A 17,975-nucleotide genomic window follows, 5' to 3' on the forward strand; every position below is an offset into this window, starting at 1 on the left:
AAGGAGAGCACTTGATGGAATGAGCACTGGGAGTTCTATGCAACTGATGAATCACTAAATTCTACCCCTGAAACGAAGAGGAGGAGGAGGAGGAGGAGGAAGAAGAAGAAGAAGAAGAAGAAGAAGAAGAAGAAGAAGAAGAAGAAGAAGAAGAAGAAGAAGAAGAAGAAGAAGAAAGAAACCTTCCTAAAGGCTAAATGTGGAACTGCTCAAGCCAGCTGAAATATCTGGCAACCCCAAGGCTCCAATGGTTCATTGTTTTTGACAATGAAACTGTAAGAGTCTTTGCTACACACAAATCTACTATAATGTTAGGTATGTGATCTAACCGTGCCTTTTTTTTTTTCCTTTTCCTTTCCTTCAAATTGGCTGTGGTCTTTGGTGCACTACAATGGGCAAGGCCTGTATTCCATGGTCCCAGAGGTCTGCAAGTAGTCTTGCACCTGTCTACTTGCACCACCAGCTGCAGACTGGTGTTCTGTCCCACGGAGCAGGCTCTGCTGGGGACTTCCTGTGGGCGATCTCATTAACCCCCCACAAACCTTGCCAAGCAGGCATTCTTATCATCCCCGCTTTCCAGACAAGGACACTGAGGCCCAGAGGGGGAGACATGACTTGCCATGGTTATAAAGTTGGTAAAACAGCAGAGCCTAGATTAAGACTGTCTGTCTAACTCCACATGCCACCACTACACTACAGTGACTATTTCTGGGGTTCCTATTTATTTTTTAAAGATTTTATTTTTTTATTTGACAGAGCGAAAGGAGGGGGGCAAAAGGAGAGGGAGAAGCAGGCTTCCCCCTGAGCAGAGAATCCAACGTGAGGCTCGATCCCAGGTCATGACCTTGAGCCAAATGTGGATGCCTAACCAACTGAGCCACCCAGGCACCCCCCTCTGGGGTTCTTAAAAAACGTTTTGTTTGTTTATTTATTTATTTATTTATTTATTTATTTATTTATTTATTTATTTTAAAAGTAGGCTCCTTGTCCAGCGTGTAGCCCGGTGAGGGGCCTGAACTCACGACCCCGAGATCAAGACCTGAGCTGAGATCACGAGTTGGACACTTCACTGACTGAGCCACCCAGGCGTCCCTGGTTTTGTTTTTTTAACTGGTGGTGCGTCTCACAGAGAAAAAAAAATTCTACTTCGCCTCATGTTCCATGTTTCTGTGTCCCACAGTACTTCAGAATGCCGTAGAGGCCCAGGGAGGTGTGACCTCCAACACAGCGGTATCAGGCCCTGCAGAAATAGCCAAATGCAGTGCGAAATGTGTTCCCTCCTGAAGCCCGGGAGTCTTTATGTTGTTTCCTTTAACTGGGGTGCCCCATACTGACAGCTTGCTAGGGAACACTGTTTGCATTTTTTGGACATTTGCTTCCTACCAAGTAGCAGTGATAGTAATACCTCGTACTTGTTCATTCTCTTTTTATCTGGAAATAAAAATTATTGGTCATTTCAAGCATTCCCTCCCCATCAACCCTTAGATGGAATGTAAAAGTAATGTGTTTATAAAAATGGGATGAAATTAGGTAACTTATGATCAGAATATTATAGGTAGGGACGCCTGGGTGGCACAGCAGTTAAGCATCTGCCTTCGGCTCAGGGCGTGATCCCGGCGTTATGGGATCGAGCCCCACATCAGGCTCCTCCACTGTGAGCCTGCTTCTTCCTCTCCCACTCCCCCTGCTTGTGTTCCCTCTCTCGCTGGCTGTCTCTATCTCTGTCGAATAAATAAATAAAATCTTTAAAAAAAAAGAATATTATAGGTAGATCGGAAATGTACTCAAGTCCCCATCATTGATGAGAACAACTCTGAAAATGTTCAAGTGAAGTTTGAAGCACTTTATGTACTATTTTGCAAACTATCATGAACCACATAACAGAAATAGATGATTTATTTTTTAAAGATTTTATTTTTCAGTTATCTCCACACCCAGCATGGGGCTCGAACTCACGACCCCAAGCTCCAGTGTCACACACTCCCTGAGCACAGTTTTATCATATACATGTTGTTGACATAAAATATTTTTCCAGTATTGCAAATGTATGCTTTAACCAACACACAGAATTATTTCATGAACTACTGAACCGAGTTACAAGCCGGGGCATTTATTCATTCATGTTTTTCTTCATACAATGAATCAAGGGCCAAGGCTATGCCAGGCCCCGTGGCAGACCGTGGAGTCACCACGAACAGGTGAACAGGACAAGGTCTTGGTCCTCAAGAAACTCACAGCATAGTGGGAAAAACCTCAACTTTGGTAAGTGCCGTGAAGCTCAGTGCAGGGTGCAGTGGGGAAGGGGATGGGGGTTCCAAGCGAACAGCATGCCTGGGTCCCAAGGCGGGAGAGCACACGTAGCCTTGCTTAGCGGAACTGAGGGTTGGAACTTAAGACATTGAGAGAGGTATTGGCAGGAGATGATGAAGCAAGGGAGTTGAGAAATCAGACTTCATTTATTTTTTTAAAGATTTTATTTATTTATTTGAGATAGAGTGAGAGCAAGCAAGAGAGAGTGCATGGGGGAAGGGGCAGAGGGAGAAGCAGACTCCCCACTGAGCAAGATGCCTGACTCAGGGCTTGACCTAGGACCCCGGGATCATGACCTGAGCTGAAGGCAGATGCCCGCCTGCCACTCAGGTGCCCCAAATCAGACTTTTATTTAAGAATTCACTTTGGTGGTGCATGGAGAATGAATGAGAGGGAGCAAGAGTGGAGGCAGGGAGGCTAGGAGGCTGTTGTTGTATTCCAGGAGAGAGATGACAGTAGTGTGGACCAGGATAGTGGCAGCAGAGATAGAAAGAAGTAAATTAATTTAAGGGCTATTTAAGAAATAGGGGTGATGTGTTTATGCTGTTGGGATTAGACATGGGAGTGAGGACAGTGAGAAGTCAAGCCAGGTTTCTGGCTTGGGAAGAGGGCAGAGGAGGCTGCCATTCACTGGAATGGGAAACACTGAAAGTGGACCCCATTGTGTTGGGGGAAAGATGAGGAGTTCCATTTGGATGCATTGGGTTTGAGGGGACAAACTCCAGGAGGCAGGTCAGAACCAAAGGCATAAGGGTGGTGGTTGAACCCATGAGCTGGGGGGGTGGGGAGACAGCCCACTGTGAGCATGTGGGACAGGAAGAGAAGAGGGTAAAGGGTGGGACTGGGGTTCTTGGAAAGGACAAGGTGACCTCATGAAGAAGTAGTCCCAGAGGTTGAAGGCAGTTGGCTAGGTGAGGTTGACGTGCAGGGGAAAGTTCTGGACGGGAGCTATGGAAGGTGTCTTTTAGCGAGCAGTAGGAAGTGTGGGAGCAGAAGAAATAGACTAGAAAATGTAGTTTTTGTATCTGTAGCATTCCTTCTGATAACAGATATCTTTAGCAACTTGGTGACCAGACGCAGAGATAATTGGGAGATAGGATGTCCAAGGAAGAAGAAGATAGGGTGAGGTATGAGGGTAATATTTAAATCAGGGCGTGTGAGTATACGAAGACTATAAAAGTTTCGTCCGGGCTGGACGTGGATTCCCTTTGCAGGAACCCTACGAAAGGGGTAATGCCACTTGCCCACCCGCACCCCCGTGTCTCACCCCTGCGAGCTGGGCAAGTACGGCTGTCTCCCCAAAGTGGGCAGTCAGCCACCGTGAGGAAGGGAAAGTCATGGCCCATGGATTGTCTCTTCTGTCTGGACTGGGCCAGGCCCTCTTCTCAGCTGGACCTGGGGTCCTGACCTTCCTAAGGGAGCCTCATATCTATGAGAATATTATGACCAATGTCTCCTTGCTGCCATGGCCGCTGCCCCGCTTCCTTCAAGTGTCCCGTGCAGAGGACGAGGCTGTAGACAGATCTTCACTCCGGAGGACGAGACAGTACTGAGGACATATCCATGAGTCCCTGAATCAACCAGTGTCACCTCTGCTCATACCAAAGTTCTCTCGTTGAAGACGGTATGCAGCCGAGCAATTTCAACGAGCACGACTGCGGCCCTGTGTTAGAAATTCATGCTAGAACGTCTTCATAGTGACTCAGCCCAGGAGGGCCTGTGTGGTCCACGGGACCGAAGAGCAGAGCTGGTGGGCAGAGTGGACCCCCGCCTCCTCATTCCCCTTTCTCATTCCTACAGTAGGATTTTCCTGCTTGATCCTCTGGTGTTTGCTTTAAGCAACGCACTCGACCAGTAAAGATGAACGAGCCACTCTGGGTTTCTTGGAAGAGACCAAGAATAGCTCTGTGGCTTCAGTGGAAGAACGGGGGACCAGTACCTCTCCCCAGTTTGTCCCAGCTCCATTTCTTCTCGCCCAAGGTAGGACCACCTAGCCAGCTAGTAAAAATATAAGCAACGGCTTCTCGTGGAAGGCCCTCCCTCCAGCCTCGCTTAGTGGTGATTAATCAAGAACAGAAAGTCTCTTTTTCATCCAGAGCTGGCTGGAAATAAAGACCCAGATTGCTTTTCACCAAACGAGCTTCACACCATCCATCAAAGCCTATCGCAGACTGCCAGGGAGGGTGCCGTCGCCAAGATACTTTGTGGCGTAAGAAGCTTGAGCGCCAAGTTCACGAACACATCACAAAGATTGGGAAGAACCCCTCCAAACGGTTCCTCCGCCTCCCCCAACCCGGCCGAGGGCTTCAGGTGCTAGATGACAACGATAACGTTAAGGGCACTTTATTATTCAAAAAAAATAAATAACAAGATCATCACAAGTTCACTCTGGAAACAATGGAGACTGCAGGTAGATACGAGAGATTTCCTTTAAATACAGTCATTCCGGGAGGAGGAGTGGGCAGCCTCGGAGCCGCCGCCTCTGCTCTCCCCTCCCGCCTACAGGGGTGGCGACGCGACAGGGTTGAAATAAGATAACCGAATAGCAACAGCCTGACTGTGTGTGTCTGGGGGGGCGGAGGAGGGAGAGAATGAGTGTCAGGGCGGCTGGTGGGGGCAGGGTTTTTCAGTTCTCCGCTGCATCAGACTTTCTAGAGCCTGCCCCCTCCATCGGGGCGGCGGACGGCGAGCTGAGGCTCCCCGTTGCCCTTCCGCATCTTCACTGGGAAATCAAATACGTTTATCCACGGGAAGACACCGCATGCAAAGAAACGAAACGAAACTTGACTAACGATCTGCTGTTTACTCAGAATCCAATCTGCGCATAATGGTCTCGTCTTTTCATGGGACTCTCTGGATGTCTGCATCAGTGGGGCTGCTGCTTCCAGAATATAAACTCCTACGGACGGGGCCTGCCGGGGCTTCACCGGCCCCGAAATTCCCTTCCTGCAGCCCTACATGCCTGGGGGTGTATAATAAATAGTTCTCCACGAGGAGGATCCTAGGGTTATAAATAGGCAGTTCGACAGGGGGTGGTCTTCACTGCTCTTTGCTGTATTCTGAAGACCACCAGCATGAGCTCGGCCGCAGCCTGCGAGGGGCCGCTGTTCAGAGTTTGAGTAAGCCAAAAGACGTGAAGCCGGTCCCGTGGCTCACTTGGCTGGGATCAGTCACGTTGACGAACACCGAAGCACCGGGATGCAATTCAAAGACTCCTCCCAAGTGGATAGATTGTTGCCCGCAAGGTTTGGAGGAGCTGCGGGGGTTTGCAGCCCTGAGTAAGACTCTCTCGGATCCGCTCGGGGAGTTCAGGCAGAGGCTGGCTATAAATGGACCTTGACTCGAAGTCTCCCGGTTGGAACAGAAGGTCACTTGGGCATAGATGTAATAGAGTCCTTGTCTTTTCACGGCCAGCTGTTTCCCATTTTCGAGGGTTACCAGGTTGCTGCTGATGGTGTAGTAGCCTTTCGGGGCCCACTGGAGAACTGTAAGGGAGAGGGGGCATTCGTGGTGAGGTGAAGCACGCATGGGTCCCACTCCAACAGAACATAGACTTTCCTGTTCGATACTGGCTTCCTATACGCCCGGAAGTTTGGGGCGCCAGGGATTCTTAAGTCTCTGGGGGGGCTGGGGCTGAATGATCGGCAGGGGTATGCATCCTTAGAAGATATTCAGACTAAATCCTTGCCGATAGGAGCACTGCTATCTCGCCTTCCTCGGGTTTCACAAAGTCAAAGAGTTGCCAGTCTCTGCAGCTGAGCTGACAAAGGGAAAGACCCCATTTCTTCCTACCTGCTCGTGCTGTCGCAAACCCGACCTGCCTCCCACAGCAAGGACTAAAATTAGGCAAGGGAGTATGAAAATGAACCTGCCGTCTCCCTGGGTGTTTTCATCTTCCATTGCAGCGGGCGCCACCAACTTGAAAGTGCCTGTGTTCTTGTGGCTGAACCCGAGTACCCACCAACCGTGGGCCATCTTCTCGGCGGGGATGTTGAGTGGGTTCAAAGTAGTGTGTGCACCCGATTTCAAATCTCAGCTCCCACAGCGAGCTAGGCTGCCGGGCGCGGGGGTTGGGGAGAAGTGAAAGTACTGATCATTTGCTTCCTTGAGCCCTTTTTAAAAATTCCTGTTTGGCGATCTATCGGGTGTGAGATGCAGGCTGTGAAGACTCATCTTTTAGTAACAGGAAAGGCGTCCTGAAATGTCTGACATTTCTTGGCCCTCCGGACCACTCCAGAAATGACGCTTCCTGATGATGTTTTCACTTTCAGGCCATGTGAGAAGCCAAGGGCAGGTTCGCTATCTTTCAGAGCACTGGGATTATCTTCCTAAATCCATACCTAATTTTTGTCCTGGCTGTGGGTTGCAGACCTAGCTTGTGGCAGCGTGGCCAGGCGGGAGTGGGGGGTTTGGGACTGGAGGAGGGGTGAGGAATGTTACTGTCTTCACATCTGATCCCCTGGGGACCTCCTGGGAGGCGGACCGAGAGATTCTGGGACCCTATCGACCCTTGGCCTTTTGGCCGAATCTGAGTGCCATGAAATCTATCCAAGGGCAAGGATTTCAGTGCCCGTGGGCAAAGACCAGCGGGAAGGTACTCTTTTAGGTGGTGTCTCTGTTGCAGTCAAGCAATCCGGGTGTGCAAGTGTCATGCGGACTGCCACCCTGGACAAGCCAACACAGCTGGGATGTTCTCCCGAAAGTGTATTTTCTGACAACGGCTACCTGGCAGAATTATTACATACGGTAGGAATAACTGGTATTAATGAAGGGCTTTCTGAGACTCTTCCGACATCTAAACCACAGTAAAGGAAGGTAAGGAATGGCACGTTCCATTTGTCTAGCACGTGATAGTGTGACCTTCTTCCATAGCAGCTGGTCTGGCGCTGAGAGTCACCCTGTGAGATAAGTGAGGCGGCACACGGCAGTAAAGGTCACCTAGCAAGTGGTAGACACGGTTCTAGAATCTCAGTTCAAAAACTTCCTTTCCAGTGCTCTTGCTTCCTTGTCATGATCCGTGATAACCACGTATGTGTTACGCCCACTGAGAAGCCCAGGCCGCCTCAGAGATGGGGCGGTATCTCCTCCCTGTCTCTGTCTCTGTCTCTCTCTCTCTCATTGTGTGTGTGTTTCTCTCTCCCCCCCCCCACACACACACTGTTGAGAACTCCTTTCTGGAGCACTGCTAAATTTTTCCAAGACTGCTCTGATGCCCTCAGACTGCATTTATCTAGTGAGGGGGTTTCGTGCTCGCGGGCATGTTTCCATCCATTTATCAGATGCGACACATTCTCCGGCACCAGCTCTCTCAAGGTACAGGTTTGGGAAAAAAGATCTAAGAGCTAGAATGATGGCAGAACGTATATGGAAATAAACTCATTCAGAGGTGAAAAGATTACAGTATGTCGTCTGTTGTTACTTCATTGGAAAATCTAACGTCCTGGCACCTATTGATCTTTGCAGAATGATTTTACCTTTAATTTCCCTGAGGTTGGCCCCTGTGAGGCTGGGGTTAATCATACAGGGATTGACAGATGGCAGGAAGTACCCCCTGAGGCCCATTTACACACAGCGAAGAGGGGTTAGCATGAAGGATGGTCCCAGCCAGGAGGTCACTACCTGCCATCTCGTCTATGTTCTCAGAATAATGGTCCCTCCACCCAGCAATTCATCATTTAGAATTGGCCATTGAGCAAGAACATAATGAGAACATCGGGATTGCTTCCCACCTCCTTTTGTCCCTTCAAGTCCCATCTGTGCATCTGAGCTCACTTTGAAGACAAAGGAGAGCATATGAGAGGTGTATGGGTGGGTTGGTAAATTGGGCCCCAGAGGAAGAGAGGAGCCTGGTCATTAGGCTGCCCTGCTTCCACATCCCAGCCTTCCCGCCCGGGTGACCGGTCCAGGATGCTTCGGACTTACCGGACGCTGTGTTACTCCTGGCCTCGCTTATGACGTGGGCTGCAATTCGAGGATCTTGATCACCTGAAATGAAACCAAAAGCCAGCTGTCAGGCCAAAGCAATACGACACTGCCCACAGAACTATTTGGTCTAGAGACCGGGCTTAAGTAGGTTATGCAAAAGGAAGAGCACAGCGGTCTGAAATCCCTGTCACAGGGAAAGCTGGTTTCTAGAGTCTGAACAACCAAATTGGCTATTTGCACTGATCCCATTCTTCTAATGGGTATTCAGGACCTGACTCCACTTAACCTAAAACTTCTGGTCTTTGTGAAACATACTTTGAATCTTGCTGTTAGAAACAGCTCCCGTCCATTGGGAATCTCACTGGGCCCCAAGGTGGTGTCTGCCCACTTAGCTCGTCTGACGCCAACAGGGTCTGACATGGTCAAGCAACTGGCCGAACTATTGCACCTAGCTCCGGTTGTTTCTCCTGTAAAAAACCTCGCTCTTTAATTAGATGTGCCGATATCCCATGTGTGGAGACGGTGTGGAAGTTTCTTTTTTTCCTCTTCCAGGAATGAGCCTGCTGTCAGACACTTTGTAGGTGCCCTATAAATAGTGAATCAAATTGCATGACCTAGATAACCAGTTGTGTTTAGTTGATCCTTTTCCTGAAGACTGCTAGGCAACAACCACGTGCATCGTTTCCTCAAATTTCACTGTAAGTCACGGACAACATGGTACCGCTCGATACATCTTACAGTCATTCTGAAGACGGAAACTTCATGGAGATCAGATGACCCACTGCATCCAAAGCAACGGTTAAAGCAAGCTCTGAGTACTCTCCTTGCCTCAGAAAACAGTATCTATCTCTGTATGTATATATTTCTTTGTGTGTATTAATTTGCACAAGCCATAGCATCGTTTTCACTGGCGTTAGAATAACACTTGTCCGCCAACACTCCATCCCTCCCATCTCAGCTGCTCAACTCACTCTAGACATTATTATGATGTTTGGGGTGCTAAATTCTAAGAGGAACAGGAAGAGGAAAAGCCCCAGAAAGAGTCATGGGAGGAACAGTGGAAGACACTGGGGAGGTTTAGCCTGGAGAAGAAAAGGCTCGGGGGCCATGATTGCTGTTTACAACATCTGGAGAGCTGCTGCCTGGAAGAACTGGGTCCAGTGAGTGGAGCTTAAGCGAACAAATTTCAACTCCAGAAGAGAAAAGACCTCTCTCTGAATAGTATAGTAATCTTATTATAATCATTAGAGCCATTCAAAGTTGGACCAAGATGATTAATGAGCTAAAAGGTGCCTAGGCATGTTGGATCAGAAGCCAGATGGTCAGTGCTGTCATGAAGGAGATTCGTGCTTTTGTGGGTGGCGCTGTGTTTGAGAACCTCTCCTTCCAGTCAAGCTCCCTTCCAACCCTGAGATGTTTGAGGTGTTCTGACATCAAGAACAGGGCAAAGACTAGAACACTGTCACACAGAATCATTTCCTGATTGCAGACACTCCACTGGCCACGGTTCCCCACGAGAAAACTATTATCACTGAGCGATGAATGCCCGCGATGACTTTCTTGTCATCTTATCCTCTGTGGGTGGCACCAGGCTCTACGGTTGCTTTGATGAAGATATTGAAAATAGTGGCATTTCTTCATACTTGGCATTGTCGGCATCAAAGGAACACAGCCTGCCCCATACATGTGCACATACAAAGCCTTTCCAAATCACAGACGTCAGAGAAGGTGTCGATTTGGCCGCTGTGGTCCTCTTTTATTTCCAGGGCCAAAAGTTCCCTAATTCAACAAGTGGGCTGTTCAGTGTGATGAGCCTAAAGCTTCTTTTTCGGGTTCAAGTATTCACAAAAATTGATAAATAGCAACCTACCTTTTTGCATTGCAACGCTGTTTTCTTCCTTCACTTCTTTGTTTAGCATTATCTCCTAGAATAAGAATCGTGGCAAAAGGTCATTTTGACAGGAAACCTGGTGTGGGGTTTTAGAAGTGTCATTCATTTGGCATCTGTCATGATTCTATTGCCTGTTCCTGGTGAGGATTATCACATGGACTTAGATCCTGTCATTAATTCCATCATAGCGATTGGGAGCCCGTGGCTCTGACAGATGAGCTGACAGCCCAGAAAGCCCAGGGGTGAGCCTGGAGGCAGGATCGGGGCCCTATTATCTCCACTGCAGTGCTCTCTCCAGACCAGAGGCTGTGACGCTGACCCTTCCTATGACCCCAGCCTCCCTGCCTTTGACGGGTATTGACAAATAATGCTGAATGGGGAGATGTTTCTACCTTGGGAACTGGTATATAGAATATTATTAAACATAAAGCAAGGCATGTATCTATTAAAATAAAATTGGTCTGAAATCTCTTAGGAAATGGTAATAGTACGTTTGACCTTGGGAAGAAATTCCAGACTACAAACAGACCTTCAGGCATTTTTTATTGTCTTGTCCCTGTCGAGGGGATGAGGAGATTCTCTCACAGTTGGTCGCCTTCTGGGGCCTGTATATATTTAGAATAATCAGCATATAGGAAACCCAGGTAATCTCCCAATGATGCTGGTGTCCAAAGGCAAATGCAACACTCTTTAAATGGCTTCCTTTCACTTAGCAAATGGGGAAGTTCACAGGCACGGCCATCAACACAAGCAGGAAGGGAATCGGGGCTACGGCTGCCATTTTAAAGATACTGAGTACAAGGCCTCGAGGGCTTAGCAGGCTGGTATGAGGTCACCCAAGGAGTCTGAGGCTGAAGCCAAGAGCAGAAACTCTGAGATCAAGTGCAGAGGCCAGCTTAGCTCACGCCATCACTCTGGGCTCTAAATACAAGGGTGAAGCACAGTGGTATTTTCACCTCTTATAATCAAAGTCTTGGGTGCCTTACCACTACTGGACTCCATTTTCTACAGGGCCCTTCCTTTCCGTCCTTCCCCAGAAGGAATTAGTGTCGGGACTGTTGAGCGTCCCGCCGAAAGCTCAGCTTGGTTGCCAGATGTGAGGGTGTAAGTCACAGAGCTCTACTGGGGAGCTTGCGCCTCGAAATGCTCACAGGGGCTATGGGCCTTCAAGTTTCCACTTGAGCTGAGAAAGTGCGGTGACAGGAAAATGTTTGTGAGACAGCCAGTAAACAAATGAGTATTTAGTGTCTTCTCAAAAATGGAGTGTGATGATCGAGGTTGAGATACTTTTAGGCTACGTGGTTGCACTGGTGTAGGGCTTGGCCAGGATGAAAACGTGAAGTCAGCAAAGTTTGTCTTTTATGTGCCCAGCCTTGCCTTTCTGTGAACTTTCCCTCAGCCACACTCCCCAGAGCCCTTTTCCCCCCTTCCTTCACTCCCCACCTTGACTGAAAGACTTTTTAAAGTTGACTTTTCAGAAAATCTCAGATTAGTTATTTCTCTCTTACTGGGAAGTCTATGTGGCAGGTATGGACAGGGTGACCTTTACCTTAAAAAGGAAATGCTTTGCCCCCCAACAAAGACCTCTCAGGCTTCGAGGGGCAGACGACCCTGGAACTGACCAGTCTAGCGGGGTGGGGTGAGTAGTAGGTTTTACCGTGAAATTACACTCTTCAAGATGCTGCCTGCACTTCCCCTAGCATAAGCCCCCGAATCCCATCTTCCCCTCAAAGTGACAGCTTGGTGCTTCCTGCCTCAGGAGCTAAGGAGTTATCGTCACTAAAGCTGTCCAAACAGAGCTTGGTGACCACTCAGTAGGGACTGTGGGGAGAAGACTGAAGTCCTGGGTTGCTCATTGGATCTGGTGACTTCTAAGACCCCTTCAAGTCCCATTATTTGGAACCCCCAAATTCAAACCGTTGGTTGCCCTGGACCAGTCAGGCCGTGAAGCCCAGAAGGAAAGCCTGCTAACACTCGTGAAGAATATTAAAATCCAATTTGGGGTTACTCTGCAGGTGGCCGGTTGGATTTTTTTTTAAAGTCCAAAATACTATTTAGAATGAGAAATTTGGGAGAATGGATATTGGAAAGGGGGTCAGTCTTCGGGGGAGGACTGAGTAGCCGGAGGACTCTGTGACACATGGCACTGACTAGGATCCCGCCCCTGTGGCCGTCGAGGCGAGGGGCTTCCTCCTGCCTTACGTAAGGAGCCCTGGTTGACATGCCTGAGAAGGTCTGTCACTTTTTTCATGCAAGCAGAAGCAGAGAGACCAAGCCGCTTGTTTGCCTTGCTCCTATCCTGGGTAGCTGATTTGGGAAGTTTTACGTATCTGACCTGAAATAAAGCACCAGAAATTGGCCGTTGAACTGTAAGACTCTCAGTAAGAAAGAGAGAGGGAAGGGGAAAACCAGCAACACTCTCACTGCCTCGGAGGGAACGCAAGGCTGATCACATAATTACAGAATGTCAGAGCAGATAATCTCAGCCCTCTCATTTATAGATGAGAAAACAGGGAAGGTGAGCCATTTGCCTGAGGTCACACGGCCAAGCACATTAAATATCCAATAAATATCCAATAAATATGAACTGTTGTTCTGAAAGTGGCTTTCTTCACATTTTAATTCACAACACCTCCCCATACCCTACAGTACTGGCCAGAATCCTCGGACAACCAGAGAAGCTCAACTCATTTCCAAGTTTGCCCAACCAGGAGGAGTCTTCATCTAAAACCTAGATTAGTGTCAGGAACGCAAAAGCCCGCAGCAGATTTGGGCTGCATTCTGATTCCTGTAGGCGACCCAGGAATAGGCTGTTAGTGTCTTCGAGCTGGAGGACAGAAATAAACTCAGAAATAAGATCTCAAGCCCTTTACTCCTGGGTTAAATTATACATTATTTATCTGCGAGAACTAACTGCTCTTGGTTTATCCAGATTACCCAACACACCTCCCCGCCCCCCACCAGCTTGGCATGGGGCTGCCTTCAATGTGGAGAGCTGCCTCCTTTTCACGACCCCGGAGTGAGCTGAGAGCCAAGGGTATTCTACTCAGTGTTCTGAGAGGGGAAACAAGCAGAAAGACTGCTTGATGTTCTGCTTCAGGAGAAAGAGCTTCTAGACTCCTTGTCCGTGAGGATGGAAACATAACTCCGGAGAACGTGGGAAACACTCTAAGGCTTCTTGTCGTCAGTACCTATTACAGGCCCCAGTGACTGCAGTGAAGCCTCGCAGGGGCCTCTGTCCACCTCAGGGCTTGGCCGGCCCTACAGTGGACTGGCCTCATGAACAAGTGGTGTTCTGTGGGGTCTGGTTTGAGCGGCACTGAGAAAGTCCATCCCCCTTTCCCCACAGCTCTCCTCACAATAAAAGGGAAAGATCTCACTTTCATGGCACCTGAAATTCTGTCAGGAGAGAAGCGTTCGTTCGTGTGTGAAAGCCCCAGCCTTCGGAAGTCCCTACTACCCTCAGTAAAGACAGGCCCGTGCCCTGGGGCCGGCCAGTGATTCTCGCTCCTGTGGGAAATGGGGACCCAACCATGGGTCCACAGTGACAAGGCAGCAAGTTTTGGATGGAAAGATAAGAAAATACCAAGGGCCAAACTCAATGTGTTTCATAATGTTCACAGGGGCAGCTGCGTGTATTAGCCCCAAGGGAAGCTCTTTTGTTCCTCTCTAGAACATTCCATGAATGTGCACACTTGCAATTTTCCTTTCCCTTTTAGGTAGGCTTCACTTTTCCTTTTTTCTTATTGGATACATATACCCATGGATATACGTACGCACACATGAATGTATGTCTACAACACTTCTACACTTTCAGCGTTCATTCCCTGACCCAGCAAAACCAGTGAAACGTTTCAATGACCCCTTAATCAACAACTGAGCTCCTTACCTTGAGAAAAGCTTCAAACCGGCTTTTAATTTCCTCACAGTTCAGTAAGGACAAGGACCCCTCTCCTTTGTTGCATTTCTGTAACGTTTTCATGAACACAAAATCTTCATAAAGATTCCGTTCATCTTCTATCTATTTGTGAAATAACAGGAACATGAGAAACATAACTCCGGAGAACGCGGCTAATGAGGTCTCCCTCTACAATCACTTCCATGGCATCAGTAACAGCAGGAGGATTTTGCAGATACAAATGGGGGATAAAAGTTATTATACCGGATTATTGTTATTTGGCATCAGACGTTTAAAAAATTGACAAAAGCCAGCAATGAACATGTCCTATTACCCGAAACTCTAGGTAGGAATCACAGCTATTCTAATAAAATTTCATTACGAAGCGTACATTTTGTCCTCATTGCTCCGTAACGATCGGTCATCGTGGAGCCAGTGTATAAAATCGTTCTGCACTGAGTTCAGTTGCCCACTTCATTTTATTTGGTGCCCCAGTGCTTTATAAAAAGAAGTTAATTTGCAATGTGTGTCAATTTACTTGAGTTCTAATTACATCTCTCTCTCTTTAACTTTAGTATTTGTGGAAAACATTTGCATTTTTAAGGAAACCATCTTTCATCCCCAAAGTTAACGAGAGATTTTATTTTCCAGTGTCTTAGAATAATTCAACGTATGGAATTCACTTGTATAATCAACTGATTCTGGGCCATTTTCTTGTTTTAAAATGAAATGTTTAGATTCAAAACAAGATCCACTTAGCCAGCAGCTTCCACTGCCATGAAGAGCACCCCTCAATGCTTCAGTAGATGTGGTCGCTGCTTCCCCCCCTGGAGGCTAGGCTTAGGTCCAGGCATTTGATTGACAGAGCCCACCAGGCCAAGCACGAACAACCAGACCCAGAACCCTGCTCTTTACTCAATGAAAATCTGAGTGACCCGGGGAATTGCCTCACCCATCACTGCCCCTCTTTATCCTGATGAAAAACCTCATGGCGTTAATTCTAGGATGAGATCCCGAGAGAGGGCATTCAAACATCCCCGAGAAAACGCCATCTCCAGATGCTAGTGCGTCCACAATTCCCACATCCAGACTTATAAGAACAGCCAGATAACTCATCAAATTTCTCCTTTTCATATATGATTGCCATTCCGTTGGTACAGTCAATAATGCCCCTCAGTGGAAGTGGGTAAACACACCGAAATGGGACAAACCCCAACAGTTCTTTTGTCCTGAGAATGCAAACCTTCCTCCTAAGTTACTCTACTGTTTTGTTCCTGTAAGCCCAGCCACTAGAGAATGTAAGACATCTCAGAGGGAAACTGAGCAGCTCGCAACTACAATCAATGTTTGAGAAGTTATAGAGAGAATGCCGCTTTTACTATTAAGACTGCAAATTCCAGACTTATCCGTGTCTGTGCTAATCTGAAACACTATGACGTTTGAGATCAAATTCATACTCTCCTTCTCTAGGTAGCAATTTAAAAAAGTCGTCTCCATCAGAACAAGTTTACTTTCTAAGCAAAACTTCAGCAAATAATTATTTGCTCACTTTGCACGGGGCTCTGTTCTAAGCTGGTTACAAGGCCAAATTCATTTAATCTATGAGTACTGTTATCTTCCCCGTTTCTCAGATGTGGAAGCTGAGGCCCAGAAATATAGAATAACTTGGCCTGGATCGCAGAGCTAATAGGGGACAGAGTCAAGGTTTGAACCTGGGCAGTCTGACTCCAGAGCCCAAGCTCTCGACCAGAGACAAGAACAGGAGACCTTACAAACTAGATGACAAACATTATGCCACGAGACCATTTTAGCTATGTGGGTTCCCATCTCTGTCCATCATCTGGGTAGAAGTAAAACCAGTCAACCCGCAAATCAATAAGGACCCCCCAACTCGAGTTAACAAGGGCTCCTGGTTCAGCTTACCTTGTCCAATCTTCTGTGAAGATACACGGCAAAAAGTGCTGACCCAATCATCTGGGTGATGAGAAAACCAGTAAGTAAATACATAAAAATTTTCATACTGACGGGTGGTCCAGTGGCCACAGATCGGGGAGCAGTTTGGCTATATGTTTCGATCATGCTGTGTTAGAGTTGAAATGATATCTTCAGACCGAGAAGGTGGCAGAGGCAGCATGAGAACACTGTCAAAGTGGCCACCTTACTCAGGATTAGTTAAGAGCGCACAATCGTTGCAGCCCACACTTCCTGGAAAATGTGCTTCGTAGTCTTCTCTCCCAGCAAAAAAGTTACGTAAAGGTTTTTTTTTTTTTCTAAATTATACCCATATCATTCACTTCCAGGCTTTCCCTTTTGTTAGTAAAGAAGAAACAAGTTTCTTCTTCCATACATTCATTCTTGCCTTGAAATGTCATAGACTTCTTAACACACAATGGCAGTATTTTCCTATTGCTAGCTTTCTGGGTTCACCAGTTTCAAGGAAAGTGACAAATGCGTCCACCAGCAACAGACTTATTTCAATTTCAGTCTTACTAATACAAACCGGGAACCTGGCATATAGGGAAAGAAACGAATGTCAACAAAAGTTTGGATTGATTTTATGACTGATATACCCCCTGCTAATTGCTACTCAAGACTTCTTTAATCTTCAAACCCAACGAAATCCCAGCATCTTTTCAAGCCTACATGGTATGAAGAAAAAGGAGTGCTGACGGTTTCTTTAAAAAAATTTAGCTGGACAGGGAATTCAAGAAAAATAAATTTCTCAAGGGCCAAGAGGAGTAGGGTATTGAAGGAAATGGGTCCAAAACTCTGGGATCGAGGTTAAAGTCGGAATCTTTGCTTGTCTACACTGTTCCAGCCTGTCAGATAATTGCTGATACTGATGTAATGGCCCAGAATAGAGAAAACAGGCTCCAGTTAAGAGAACTGAATTCTAGTCCTTGCTCTACCAACAAATTGCTACGGACCTCGGGCAAATCACTTTACCTCTCCAGGTCTCCGGTTCCCCATATCCAAAGGGGGCAGTTGCTCCTGCCTTGCCTATCCTAAAGCTGCTGCAAAGATCAAATGAAAATGTGCATGAAAGATCTTTGAGACGTGTTAAACAATAGACAAACAACTCATCCTGAATTTGGGGGGATTTGTTTAGCCAAAGATAATGAGTTTTCTAAATAATTGCCACCTCCTTACATACTAGTAAAAAACAAAAGAACAATAACAACATCAAAAAACACCCCAAGTTTTGACAACGAACTGAATCATTGAGGTGTGTAGGATTACGCATTTCTCAATGGCTTTTGTGTCCTCTTATCAGATTGCCTTTGAAACAAAAGCAGCTGTGGAAATCCCTACATCACATCCCAACCTGGTCTAGAAACCATGATAAGATCACTTTGGTGATTCCTATAAAATTGTTTTGAGAGACAAATAGGAAATGTAGCAACGTGCTCTGGTAGGCACACTGTCTGTATTGTTAGCACCTGCTCTCTTCCCCTCCCACGCGCCAGCATCCTGTCCTGGGCCCAGAGCTGTGCAGCTTTTCACTACCTCTGCCAAGTAGGTGGCTTCGATGCACGTGATAAACTTTCATCAGTCAGGTCAGAGACTTCAGTTCTTAGACAAGTAACCTGAGTTCCACTGAAGGAAAATGATCACAAGAGCCAAAATGGGCTCGAGGACTTCTCCAAAGCCTGTTTCATATGATTACGGAACACGCAAGGGCCCTACCAAGATCAGCTCAGCCAAGCGCCCAGGGAGAGGACGCTAAAGGGACCACCACAGAGATGCAGGCAATGTCAGGATTTGTTCACGTGACCACCTTCCAGAAAGAGTTGTTGTCTAATCTCCCTGCCTCCCACTTCTTCAACTTCAGCTTCCTGAAGTCTAACTTCCCCATCCTCATTCTCCTATCCTAATATCGTCCCCAATATTACCCTGAAACTGCTCCCACCATTATTAGCTCAATAGTTTGGGCTGAATACTTTTTAGGGT

The 17,975-nt window shown here is 47.2% G+C and overlaps 1 protein-coding gene across 1 annotated transcript; it reads right to left on the reverse strand.

Annotated features, from left to right (window-relative positions):
• Positions 1 to 4,376: 4,376 nt before the first annotated feature.
• Positions 4,377 to 16,155, reverse strand: CD40LG (CD40 ligand). Its single transcript, XM_045790407.2, has 5 exons — positions 15,948 to 16,155; positions 14,016 to 14,147; positions 10,106 to 10,160; positions 8,233 to 8,295; positions 4,377 to 5,795 (listed from the first exon to the last, which is right to left on the reverse strand). Exons 1-5 carry the CDS (start codon positions 16,101 to 16,103, stop codon positions 5,419 to 5,421), a joined length of 783 nt encoding a protein of 260 aa, XP_045646363.2. The 5' UTR covers positions 16,104 to 16,155; the 3' UTR covers positions 4,377 to 5,418.
• Between the last annotated feature and the right edge of the window lie 1,820 nt (positions 16,156 to 17,975).

Source organism: Ursus americanus, chromosome X (assembly GCF_024610735.1).
Source record: "Ursus americanus isolate L20-20 chromosome X, mUrsAme1.1.p, whole genome shotgun sequence".
Lineage (NCBI taxonomy): Eukaryota > Metazoa > Chordata > Mammalia > Carnivora > Ursidae > Ursus > Ursus americanus.